The following is a 14,013-nucleotide window of genomic DNA, read 5'->3' as shown; positions in this document are numbered from 1 at the left end:
GTCAGCCCACATTGGAAGGTTTGGAGACAAAGCCAGAGAGGCAAGATTACGTTGGTTTGGACATGTGCTGAGGAGGGATGCAGAGTATATTGGGAAAAAGATGCTAAGGATGAAGCTACCAGGTAACAGGAAAAGAGGAAGGCTTAAGATAAGGTTTATGGATGTGGTGAGAGAGGACATGGAGGTGGTTGGTGTGACAGAGCAAGATGCCGAGGACAGGAAGAAATGGAAACATGTGATCTGCTGTGGCAACCCCTAACGGGAACAGCTAAAATAAGAATAATAATAATAACAATAATAGTAATAATAATAATAATAATAATAATAATAATAATAATAATTATTATTATAATATAATATGCTCTTGTGGCATAGCGGGATAAAACCCTGATTAAGGTTCAGTGGATCCAGGTTTGATTAGCTGCTTCCGTGACTGACTGAGTGTCAGGGAGGGATGGGTGTGCCTATCCTGGGTGGAAGGGCACCTGATAACGTTCCTTAAGGGAAGTGTGGTGCAAAGAGGTGAGGTGCCATCAGACATAGTTGATGGGTGGAGAGGATGGGGAAAAGGAAAGGGAAGGCATATAAAAGAAGCCCTACAACTGACAGAAGCACAGATAGCCGAACCCCCTCCAAGCTGTCATGTCCTTAGGATCCAAAACCAGGGTCAAGAGTACTGGAGAAAGTTAGGGGATAGGACAATGGCTGATCATCCTGGCGTATGTGTGGGGCACTGGGGGAATGGCCACTAGAATGAGGTCTAAGAACAAAATAGATAATAATAATGATACTGATGATGATGATGATGATGATGATGACGACCACGACAATGATGATGATGATAACTTTGTGTTCTACTAAGATCTCATCTAAAAATCCAAACTAAATGTACCAGCAAACTATCAGGCCATATTGCCTAGACTATTCCATAGTATTTCTGCATTTCTCAATACCATAATGTCTTTTACATTCAGCTCACATTTTGTGACTGTAACATTATAAGGTTGCAACCATCGTACATATTAAATATTTATATATGTGTTGTAATTATTGTAACCATTAGTGTTTTCTAAGATTACTTTGTCAATCTGCCATTGTTATGTTTTATCACTGCAATTCTTTGTACTTTTTCCTAATTGTTCTATACCTTACACCGCACTCTTGTCAGATTTCACATTATACCTAAAACCATCCATAAAGTCTTTAAGGAAATAGCTGCCACTTACCACTGGGGAAGGAGCAGAATGCCTTAACCTGTCCTTCTCCTTTTCATTAACTTGACAGGTTTCAAGATGACCATATGTACCTTCTATAAATTCGATATACTGACTGTATGAGCATAGTGGCCCTGCAAGGATTCCCATAAAATTCAAATTGTAGCTACAATACTCCAGTAAACTTGGACATTTTCTGCATAAAAAAAGACAAAAACAACATACAAGTTTATTACTCTTACCATTTTTACTGCTTGCCTTCAAAAACAGAGACATCCAAAATAGCACCTCTGATGCCACTTGAAAGTTTCAACATCACTTGCACATATTTCCAAGATTCACTTTGGTTTTAGTTTTATTTTGCCCACAACCATGATTCTTCTTAATTTTTCTGTTTTTAGGGATATTCCTCTGACTTAGAGCTTTCTATTTTTTTGTGAATATAATTGTGTATTTGCTTCTGTAATGGACATTGTACACAGCAAGAAATGCAGCAAGGTAGCTGTGAAGTGATGTACGGCTTAAAAAGTTACTAACGAAAAGAGACGGATAACAGCAATTTAGTACTGTTGTGGAAACTACTGCTGGGACCGCATCTAAAACATATTGTCCCATGGCACATGGATCTTACTCCAGGAAATACATGGACTGTGTTGAACAAGTCAGCTGAGCTCAGTCAGAGTAGCCTGTGCGCCAGAATAAAATAATTAAATAAATAAAATCACAGACATACCTGAGACCAGAGGCAGAGTAAGGAAAGACATCATATTAAAATAAAGCAATGAAGGCAAGAACCTAAAAAAGTCTTGTGTGGATGACTTTCAAAGGAGAGATGCAGCCATTGTTTTTTTTTTTTGTTTTACTAATCGTTACTGTTTGTTTCACTCCAGTAGAGTTTTGATTGTCAGTTCTGAGTTCTTTGTTTCATTACTGGGACAATGTGTGTAAATATTATGAAATGCCTTGAATATAGCATGCTAACTGTGATGATTTAAAAAACATCCTAGTTACGGACAATACAGTTCGGGCATATGCTCAGATCCATTTCCTTTGCATTTAAGAGGCTGCTTTGAAAAGGGGCACTACTTAATCCATACATGCATTCTACCATCATCTTATGGATCTTTCCCTACTTACAGTATTTGTCTCATAGGCTGCATTAGGGAAATAATTGTTCCTTTTTCAGATGCTATTATTTTCTTTCACTTAAGTTTTTCAGTGCTGCATGCTTAACTCTGCTATGTATTAAGACGGACTACAATTATGGCTTACTATTAGACTTGTTCCCTACCATGACTGCTCCTTCATTATACAGCACCTGCTATTGTGTCAAAGTAAAAGTTCCCTCTAGTCTAGAACTATACCAATAACAGCAATCTGTTATGCTTGCTAATTAATATATTTACTTATTCTATTGAACCCATTAGCCCCACTTGGTATGTGGCCAATTTTCAGGGGACATGTGAGGTGGCATTTCTACAGAAGTGATACATTTATCCAGGCCACTGAAGAAGTAATACAAAGGGGCATAAGGAAAGAAGGTGCGCTACTCTTGTACTGTTCATGCAACGCTTACTCAGCAGATATTTTGTATTACAAAGAAAGAGTGAAGAAGAAGGACCTTAAGATATATTTTATTAGAAAGGAAATACACTGATTGTTTCTTTTATTATTAGCAGTAGTAGCAGTATTTGTTACTTTTTTAATGTTTCTGAAATAAGATGAAACCTTTCTATCCATTATCCGAGGCTTGCTTTACTGTTAATGAAATTTCCCAGCTCCTTCTGTGTAACAGGACTGTAGCAGCTACCTTCAGCTTTGGTCCAGCATCTCGTGCACATCAGGACTCTAGCAGCAGCACAATAATCCTATATTTTGCTGACGGGACTGGAATTTTGGTCTGGGGACAGAACCCACAACAATCTAATCTATTCAGCATCAAAGGCAAGTGCATTAACTGCTAAGACATTTCCATTAATTTGCTTACCAGATTACTTAACACACACACACACACACACACACACACACACACACACACACACACACACACACACACACACACACACACACACACACAAACACACATTCTTGTACTCGATAAGTGCAATGCCAGATTTCAAATTAGGCACATAAATTCTTTTTTTCTGCACTCATTGCAACCTCTTTGTATACTTTTAGGCTAAGGTTTTAGTCCTATTAGATCTCCTTCTAATCTTTGTACACTGAATATCTATTGCCCCTGGTTTGGATGTCTGACCTAAAAAGGGCACTCAATGCACTTTAACAGCCTTCATAGCCAGTTTCTGAGAATCCTTTGCCCAGGGGCCTCAAGGCTAAATGATGCAGCCTAAAACAAGATGATTATTATTCATTCATAAACAAGTCCTGTCCAAAACAGAAGTTACACATTGAAGTTTACTGAATGTGCAATGATCATAGTAATGTAGTGCAGACTACAGATCTCTATAACATATAATGGTAAATAAATAAATAAATATGCAAATATGTAAATAAATAAAAACTTTAGAATGGCAAATAAATCAAAAATGTATAAGGTTACAATTAAACTGCTTGACAAGTATTTGACTTGGTGCAACATTTTGCTGTAACCAGAATGACTGATGATTTGGTTTTTATTATGAGGACAAAGCCAGTGACACTATAGTGCCTTATTAGCTTTGTCACCATCAAGTTGCATCCCAAGAAAGTAAGAAACCTCTGTGTACATCTGTCACTTCACACTCGGTAAATTGCACTGCCAGACAAATCTCTACTTGCTGCATCACAATCTGTTGCTTGATGAAACCATCACAATCCTGGAGTGGCCTATGTGGGATAATGAAATAAAAGGGGAATTTCTAAATATGTGATACATGACCAGCCTTGAAATGTGTCAACTCTGCTGGGTCTTACACACAGTACACATTGCTTCACTTGCTATCAATCACAGGGCTGTTAGAAACAGCAACGTTATCTATGGAGAATATGAACTTGGAACAGGCAAATGGATGGTCATTTTGCCCCACTATTCATAGCTGTGGTTAAACAAGATATGTGACTGTAGCATTCATCTGTAAGAGCCAATGATACATCCAGGCAAGGGATGTGGCTAAAGATAAGGAGTTTTTATTTTAAGAGAAGAGAAGAGGCCTTCGAGTTCTATGTATGCCAACTTATGGTGACCATTACCCAGAAGTGTTAAGATGTTGGCAGGCTCTTAATATTGAACTTGTGTTTAATTATATAAGGCTTCTGCTGGATCGCTTTATGCCCATGGAACTTGAGCTGGTAACTAAAACTGAACAAGCACTTTGCGGTTTACAACATAACTCTAAGCAGGAAACCTATGTGGCAAGACCTAATGAAATGCTTAATAATGTGAGATTATATGAAATTATACAATTCCTCCTCTAAAACGTGCACGCTGATTGGCCAGCCCAACCAGCGTGCCCGTTGTAAATCCCTCAATATACTAACGGAAAAAGGTCCGGTCGCCCGGACTTTTTCCGTTAATAACTAATCTCGCTATGTTAAAAGAGTTTAACATAGCGATACAGGTTTAAAAAAAGCAACGCAGATCTCCGTTGCTTTTTTTAAAGCTGTCTCGTTATGTTAAACTCCTTTAACATAGCGACACAGTGTGTAAAAAGCAACGGAGATCTTGCGATCTCCGTTGCTTTTTTTTAAACCTGTCTCGCTATATTAAATGGGTTTAACATAGCGAGACAGCTTTAAAATAAGTAACGGAGATCTCCGTTGCTTATTTTAAAGCTGTCTCGCTATGTTAAACCCATTTAACATAGCGAGACAGTAAAAAGCAACGGAGATCTTGGGTTCTCCGTTGCTTTTGCCCACAGCTCTGATGTACTGTGTAGGCATGCGCAGTACATCAGAACTGCAGCGGAATACCAGACAGCTGCGGAAGGCAGCAAAGAGGCATTATACAATGCCATTATTTAAGAAAAGTAATTATTTATTTTCTTAAATAATGTCATTATATATAATAACCACTTCTGGGTGGTAATGCGGATTTAACCACGGTTGTCTTTGTTTGGTCCCTCGGGCTTTGCCCTCGGGACCAAACCACACCAACCGTGGTTAAATCCCGCATTACCCACACCCAGGCGTGGGTTATTGCTATAATAAATTACAGCAGAAAAAAAGAAAAAAAAAACTACAGCAGGACTATAATGACTTTAAGCATGGTAAAATATTTATTTGGTCACACACAAAACCTCCTTTAACAACTAAATCCTTGGCTGAAGTTACTGAATCTTCAGCATCCACTACTGAAATGATTGGAACAACTGAAGTTCCCACTACCATTAATGTGAATCAAGATTTGAGATCTTATTTAGGAGTGAGATGTGAAATTTTAAATGGTGTGTTTCTTTTAAACCCTTTAGATCCTCTGAATCTTCCTGTTCTTTTAAGAAAGCAGAGATTGCAGTCCAATCATCGGTCGCAGAGCAGAAACAGGACGAAGAGATATCAATCACCAGAATAACTTCTGTATGTTTTAACAGGACTGAAGAGAGGGAGAGTCATACAGTGTTAGTTGTTAATATTTCCTCTACAGTTTTAAATCCCTCGCAGCTATCGCTTCTGAATAAAGGATTGTCTTTTATTCCTTTGGAGACTTCTGATTTTGGTGAGGTGATGTTGGATTTATGACTTTTTGCAAGAGGGGTAATGCTGAAGCTACTCTTTCCTAATGAACAATCATTTACTGTTTTTAAGAGACCAAGTGCCTTCGGTCCACCCTTGCAACCCATAATTGAAGCTTTTCTTAGAGTACGTGATGTGGATTTACAACAGTCTTTGCAGAATAAGGGTAGATATGGTAAGCGTTTTTAAAATTTAACTTCTGAAGAACATCAGGCTCTGTTAGGCTTACAGAATAATGACAATATTAAGATTTGTCCCACCGATAAAGGCAGTGCTATTGCTGGACCTTCTATCGGATTCAAATGTATGTGTTAAATTGATGGGCTCTGAGGTCAAATGTCTGATTAGGAAAGTTTATGATGAACTTTCTGAATTGCTTATGGCAGGTTTAATGAACTATTAGTTATATTTGTATTTGTATTTGAATGTTGAAGAACCTTTGCTTCCAGTCTTACATGGCTTCCCAAAAAGACATAAGCATGCTACAGAATCACCTATGAGACCCATCATAGCAGGTCAGGGTTGGGTTACTGAACCTGTATCAATTTTTGTTGAGTCTAAATTGAAGCCGGTTTTGACTAAGGCACCTGCAGTTATTAAAGACACAGCAGATTTTTTACAAGGGCTTTATGAATGTGTTAGTGCTATTGACTCCACAGACCTTATTTTGATGACTTTAGATGTTTGTACTTTTATCCACTGTTATATCTAATGAGTATGGTTTGCAGGCAGTTAAGCAGCTTTTAACAGATAACAGTGATTACACAAGTAATGAAATGTCATTGATTTGTGCTCTTCTGAATGCGATTCTTGAAAATAATGCATTTGTTTTTAATGATCAATATTTTTTACAGAAACTTGGTATAGCTATGAGCACAGCTTGTGCTAATAGCTATGCCAATATTGTTATGGCTTTTTGGGAATTAAAACATCTTTTTAATAATTTAGATATTAAGGGTAATTTGTCGTGCTATAGTTTGATTATCTGTTTTTGTTATGGAGGGGGTGAACTACAGCTGAATATGCTTACAGACAACTAGAATACAAGTACTGATTCCTCGAAATTCACATTAAATTCTCCCATCAGACTACAGAGCTTTTAGATGTTCAGCTCTTTAAGAATGATCATGGGCAATTAGCAAATAAGTACTTTTCTTGCTGTCTTAACTAATTCCACCTAAAACACCAGTTTTTTAGCGAATCTCTGATTTAAAAAGTTTGTTATTGCTACATATTGTACTTATTTGCTGCCTGCACTTGAATTAAGTCATTTTTGTGTTTAAATAATCTGTTTAACTGTTGTAGGCTACACACTAAAGTGTGATAGCTTTTTCTGTGCATTTAAAGTGTTGTTTTGATTGTATCTACTCTATTTTCTGGGGAAAAAAAAAAAATATATATATATATATATATATATATATATATATATATATATATATGTATACTTGTTACCCGTCTTTCTGAATTAGTATTCAGGTTATTGCTGAATCCAGGGCTGAGTTACAAGTTTCTGTGTTGCCTATACCTTACTTGGATAGAAGGAAGTTTCTCTGTTCACCTGTGAGAGAGGGGAGCTTTGAGCAGCCTATCTGTCACTGGCGGAGTGGTTTCAGCCTAGAAGTTAGTAGTTTATTGGCCATTTAGGGCTAATTGTGATTGTATCTGCTCTATTTTCTGAAAAAAAAAAAAAAATATATATATATATATATATATATATATATATATATATATATATATACTTTTTCACACCTTTCTGAACTAGTATAGTCCAGTTTTCAGGTTATTGCTGAATCCAGGGCTGTGTTACAAGTTTCTGTATTGCCCATACCTTCATTGGATAGAAGGAAGTTTCTTTGTTCACCTGTGAGAGAGGGGAGCTTTGAGCAGCCTATCTGTCCCTGGAGGAGTGGTTTCAGCCCAGAAGTTAGTAGTTTATCAGCCATTTTGGGCTAATTTCTATCTCTTTCACTTCCCTGCTATAAAAACCGCATTTGTGTGGTTTTGTGCACCGGGGCAGCGCATTTAGCTAGAGTTAAAGTACTCTCGGCTCCATGAAGTCTACTCTTCAATTTTTCCCTTGGAACTAGACAAACCTTCAACTTTAGCACTCAAACCATTCATTTCACAGTCAAGCACTTGCTTAAAACTCATAGCAAGCACTAATTAACCCTAGCACTAGACTCCCCTATACTGTCCAGAAGGACAAGGCTCTCTATTCGTCCCCACCAGCCAATCAGAAAAACAGCTTACTCTACCTATTCTGGCATGTCCAAAGGGCAGTTTCCAGTGTACTCTCCAGTCCAACTGGTGAATCTGGGCATTTTGAGGCAATGTTACAACTGCCTCATGTACACAGACAACCCTCTCCTCCTACCACCAAACACTAATCCTCCTACCACCAAACACTAATATATGTAAGAGATGCAATTATACAGCCAAACTGGAGGCAAAGCTCTCTCAACCCAAGACTGGAACTGACAGTCGAGGAGAAGGGTAATACTTGCAACACACCACCACTCTCACATAGACCTAATAAACCAACACCGGCAAATAACACACATGAATACATGAAAACATACTCGGAGGCTCTAAATAAAAATCTGCAAAAGCAACAGAGACCTCCAAAGCAGACATCCAAGCAACCTCCACACCCCATCACCAACCATGAAACACATACTTCACATAATCAGTGTGCCACACAATCACAGTCCTTAATGCAAAATAACATACCCAACACACTAGTAATAGACGACTCTATAGTCAGGCACACTGACGTCCCACTAACTAGGCTAGACAAGGAGAAGGTTACAGTTAGCTGCCTGTCGGGTGCCAGGATCTGCCACATAACACAAGCACTCAGGTCACTCCAGAACAAGTACAAATACAACTCTGTCATTGTCCATGTTGGTGTGAATGACCTGAGACGTACCTCCCTGGACTACATGAAAAGAGACATGGAAGAGCCCTCTGATCATGTAGCCCAGGCCGGTATGACCCTGACCCTGAGTAGCATTCTGCCTTCACCAAGAATGATGCTACAGTATAAAGAAAAAAATGATCAATTTCAACAACTGGCTAAGTTTCTGGTGTCATTCAAAGGGGATCCAGTATCTGTCCACCTGGGATGACATGCTCGACAAGCCACGTTGCTTCGCAAGAGATGGCTTGCACCTGTCACCCTTAGGCTTTTGAATACTGGCCAAGACTCTTGCCACCTCCATAGTGCCTTTTTTAGGCAAGGCTCAAAAGACAAACCCACCACCATAAATAGCACAAGTAACCAAAATCTGAGGGTAATGCTACTCAATGCCAGAAATCTAAACCTCAAAATGCACACACTCGAGGCACTCCTCAGTATGGAGAATATCTACATTTGTGCAGTAACAGAAACCTGGTTTAAGGCTCCTGAGAGCACCCCAGCACTACTAGCCTATAACTCAGACCATACCTTTTGTCCACAGAACCAGGACCGAAACACAAAAGGCGGGGGTGTATCCATATTCATCAAGGATACCCACACCTCCAGGTTAGTGGTGCAGCACAATGCATCAGAGATCATCCATGTGCAACTAACAATGGGAAAAACTGCAATCCAAATTGTAGCTTGCTACAGATCATCCACCATGGCCCAGGAACCCCATTCTGCATTTCTGGAGACACTGGGAAATATGAAGGTCCTACCAAACACCTTAATCCTGGGTGATTTCAATTACCCAAACATAAACTGGGAGAACTCTTCACCACAATAATAATACCATTCCTTGAAGTGCAAAGGATTTATTATAAAACACTGCTTATCTCATATAAAATGAAAATATTCTGTCTAGCTCCTCAACAGACTTGCCTTTTACATAAACTGGGAGAACTACTCAAGTACTAACTCCCTTGCTCAATGCTTCCTAGAATTTATAAACTCGAATGCCCTGGATCAACTGGTCAACACCCCCACCAGAGGGAACAACATATTGGACCTGCACAAACTATGACAGGTGAATCACCAAGGCTAACGATAAATATCCAAGGACTGGAAAAATGTGGCTGAAGACCAAGTCCACAAAAAACGTCAAATGTCCATTTTAAAATAGATTTAATAAATCCAGTTTAAAAGAAATTGAGAAAATAAAAGTCCCTGAGTGCTCACAGATGATAAGCGCTTTCGGAATAATCTTCATCAGATCGTAATAGGAGATGGGACTTCTTTTACTTTTATAAAAAAGTTCATACACTTTATTGACCAATGCCGGCTTGTGCACTTTTGATTAACCAATGATTCCTTTGGTTTTCCCATCACATTTGGTCTTGTGAGACCAATTGGAATTACGTGTTAGTAACACACCCATAAGCTGTTTGTAAGGGTGTTTCATCCCTAATATGCATATTAGCTGCAAGCAACAACCAAAGGAGTTCCACAATTACCCTTTTCAACCAATCATATCCATAAGTAAATGTAATTATCTGATTGGTTCCTTCTTCTATTTTTTTATATCATTTGATTTTTAATAGATGCTCTAATTCACAAAATTTATATTTAAAGAGCAATTACACATCCTTTCTTTACTCAATACTATAACGGTCCTTCAATGCACTTCATTAGAAGAGCATCCTTGGAAAGCTTTGATCGCGATGTCATACTTCTCACAAATAAATTGACGTAAAGATCACTTTTCTTTGCTGCCAATGTCCTTACAATGGCCTGCTAAGCTTATCATCATTATTAGTATTGAGGGTATGAACCCCGTGCATTTTCCATCAAATATCTCGGGAAAAGTTATTACTTTCAGCATGTTCTCTTGTGTGAAGAAAATGCATGACAATGCTTATGCTTTGCATGTTGCATTTTTCGCTATTTTCATGGCAATATCTTCTTTCGGATTTATTTATTTGTTTGTTACTCTGTGGACTATTATATCTAGGGATTCGCAATGATCTATAAAAAGTGTATTAAAAGTCCAAACTTGGCTGTTAATAATGTTATTCATCTGTAATGTTCATTTATCTGGCATTTGATTTTAACAAAATGCAGAATACGTGCCGATTCAAGAGACATTTTTCCCATGCTTACTTACTAGCAAAAGTGGAAGAATGCACCTCCCGTTAGGAGTATCACAGAGAAAAATTACCATTTCTTGGTTCATTTGAACTCAAATAGAGATTTTTCAAGGGTTTTAAACTTATGCAAAATAGCGGAATAATTTAACCAATCAGGGTTTTACTTCCGCTTTACCAGAGATGGTTGATATCCAATGCTACCAGAGATATCTGGCTTTTGTCATAGGATCATCAGCTAAAATATTGACCAATTATCAAGGATCCATGGATAAGGCTTAATGTACGTTCATGCTAACAAATTGCTTATAATACACACCTTCTCCAGAGATGTAAAAGCTCGCCCTATTTCATCACAGTCCTGTGCCTCTCCATAATTTAAACACGGCCTGCCTATAGCATGACCAATTAAAGTTGTACCCGTTTATAAAAAGGGAAAAAAACACTCTCTTAGTAGTCAATTGCATAATAAAAATTTCTTCTGTATAACAAATACTTGATGATGCTTGTATTTCCTAATTTCTTTGCAAATGTGACGGGAAAACCAAAGGCATCATTGGTTAATCAAAAGTGCACAAGCCGGCATTGGTCAATAAAGTGTATGAACTTTTTATAAAAGTAAAAGAAGTCCCATCTCCTATTACGATCTGATGAAGATTATTCCGAAAGCGCTTATCATCTGTGAGCACTCAGGGACTTTTATTTTCTCAATTTCTTTTAAACTGGATTTATTAAATCTATTTTAAAATGGACATTTGACATTTTTTGTGGACTTTGTCTTCAGCCACATTTTTCCAGTCCTTGGATATTTATCGTTAGCCTTGGTGATTCACCTGTCATAGTTTGTGCATTTGCTTTTGTTTCAGCAGTTTCACCACAGCAGTCAGAAGATTTATCTTATTTTAACATATTGGACCTGGTCATCACCAACATGGGTGACCGGTGTTCCACACCGTAGGTCAATCCCTCGCTGGTTAGATCAGACCATAGACTAATCACTCTGGATATCCACATTCCGCCCCCACCCCCAATTAAGGAAACCACCATGAAAAACTTTTCAAAAGCAAACTTCACGTTACTTAAGACCGAGGTGGAAAGTTTCACAGCCCCCATGCTAAAGAACAAGGCTGTCCAAGCTGCTGAAACCTTTACAACGACACTCTATGAGCATCTGCAGGAATGCATGGATCGTGCTATCCCAAGTAAAATCAAGACTCACTCCTCCAAGAAAAGGAAACCAGTCTGGTGGACTCCTGCCATAAACAAGCTATACAACAGAAGGAGGAAACTAGTACAGAAAAGAGTAAAATCCCAAGAAGGAAAGACATCTCTGATCAGTATCAGCAAGAAACTACAATCCCTCATTAAATCATCCAAAGCTAGTTTCGAAAGAAAAATTGCCAGTGACTCCAAAGATAACCACAAAGCGTTCTTTAGCTATGTCAAGAACCTAAGTGGAAATTCTCAGATCTGCTCTGAGTTAGTGTAGAATGGCAAAAAATACACTGAACTGACTGATATTAACAACATTCTGGCAGACAGGTTTAGTGCAAACTTCACCCCCCTCTCACCCCCTACAGGGCCCATAACCATACCAGAAGAATGTAGGGCCCCGTTAATCACTAACACACAGGTTAAAACAGCCCTATCCAAAGCCAGAAACACAACTTTAATGGGACCGGACGGTGGCCCAGGCTGTGTCTTACAAGAGCTCCAAAATGAACTAACCCCTCACCTAAACACATTGTTCAAACTCAGCCTCTCTACAGGCTACATACCCACAGAGTGGCGTACAGCAACAGTTATCCCGCTCCACAAAGGTAGAGCCAGAACGGACCCCGGGAACTATCGCCCTATAAGCCTGACTAGCCTGGTCTACAAGGCTATGGAATGCATCATCATGGAACTCATTAACAGAGACATTGGGAACCTCCAAACCTTGGACCTTACCCAGTTTGGCTTTGTTAAGGACAGATCATGCCTCCTAAACCTGGTGGACTTCTTTGAGACGGTTACCAAGGCATTACATGAGGGAAAGGAGGACCACACAGCCTACCTAGACCTCGCAAAGGCTTTCAACACCATTCCCCATTATAGTTTTATAGACAAGCTCACCAGCTTGAATATAAACCCCTATGTCACGAGATGGATTGCCACCTGGCTCATGGATAGAACCCACATGGTGAGAGTTGCAGGCTCTACGTCCGACTCTAAACCAGGGTTTGGTCCTAGGACCCCTCCTGTTCAGTATATACTTCTCAGAGGTACAGGCAAGCATAGGAGGACTATGGCTGACCAAGTTCACAGATGACTGCAAACTAGGGGCTATAATTGATTCTCTGGCTGATACAGACACCCTCCAGATGGGTCTCTCTGAGATGGATACCTGGTGTCAAAATCATGGCCTCAAGCTAAATGCCAAAAAGTGCATAGTCATCCCCTTTGGAAAAAACAAAGTACCCGCGAATTACTACATAGGTGGTAGTCCCCTAAATACAGAAAATGTAATAAGGGATCTGGGGACCCAAGTAGATAGTAATCTCTCCTTTGATAATCATATTGCCAAGGTGGTTAGAAAATCCATCTATGTGGCCCACCTAATCACAAAAGGGTTCGCATCTAGAACAAAAGAGGTTATTGTGCCTCTCTACTCATCACTCATTAGACCCATCATAGAATACAATGCCCCATTTGGGATGTACCTTACAAGACACTTGCAACAGCTAGAAAGGCCACAAAAGTACCTCACCAAGAGGATTACTGGCCTCAGCCAGATACCCTATGCAGCCCGACTCAAGAAACTCCAGCTGTACTCGGTTGCATACTGCTTACTCAGAGGTGATCTCTGCCTGACATACAAGGCCATGTCCTATCCAGAATTGATGGACATGCCCCACCTAAAAAAAAGAAAATCCCGAGAGCCACACGCTCTAGAGATATAAACCTCACCACAACGATAAATAGGACATGCTGGAGGGATAGATTCCTATCCCAGAGACTCCCCATGCTTTGGAACAGGATTCCAGTATACATTAGGCAGAGCCCCTTACTAACACTCTTCAAGAGAAACCTTGACAAGTGGATG

General features: G+C 39.2%; 1 protein-coding gene across 1 annotated transcript in view; it reads right to left on the bottom strand.

Moving 5' to 3' along the window:
• The window catches only part of LOC122792232 (lysophospholipid acyltransferase 2-like), a 751,818-nt gene that overhangs the window by 343,597 nt on the left and 394,208 nt on the right, over positions 1–14,013 (bottom strand). Inside the window, exon 7 of the mRNA XM_044059980.1 lies at positions 1,227–1,410. Coding sequence (XP_043915915.1) covers positions 1,227–1,410 — 184 coding nt within the window. The remainder of the gene's footprint in view (positions 1–1,226; positions 1,411–14,013) is intronic.

The sequence above is a fragment of the Protopterus annectens genome, chromosome 1.part2 (assembly GCF_019279795.1).
Source record: "Protopterus annectens isolate FY-2018-M chromosome 1.part2, PAN1.0, whole genome shotgun sequence".
Lineage (NCBI taxonomy): Eukaryota > Metazoa > Chordata > Ceratodontiformes > Protopteridae > Protopterus > Protopterus annectens.
This window is presented reverse-complemented; position numbering and strand designations above follow the sequence as displayed.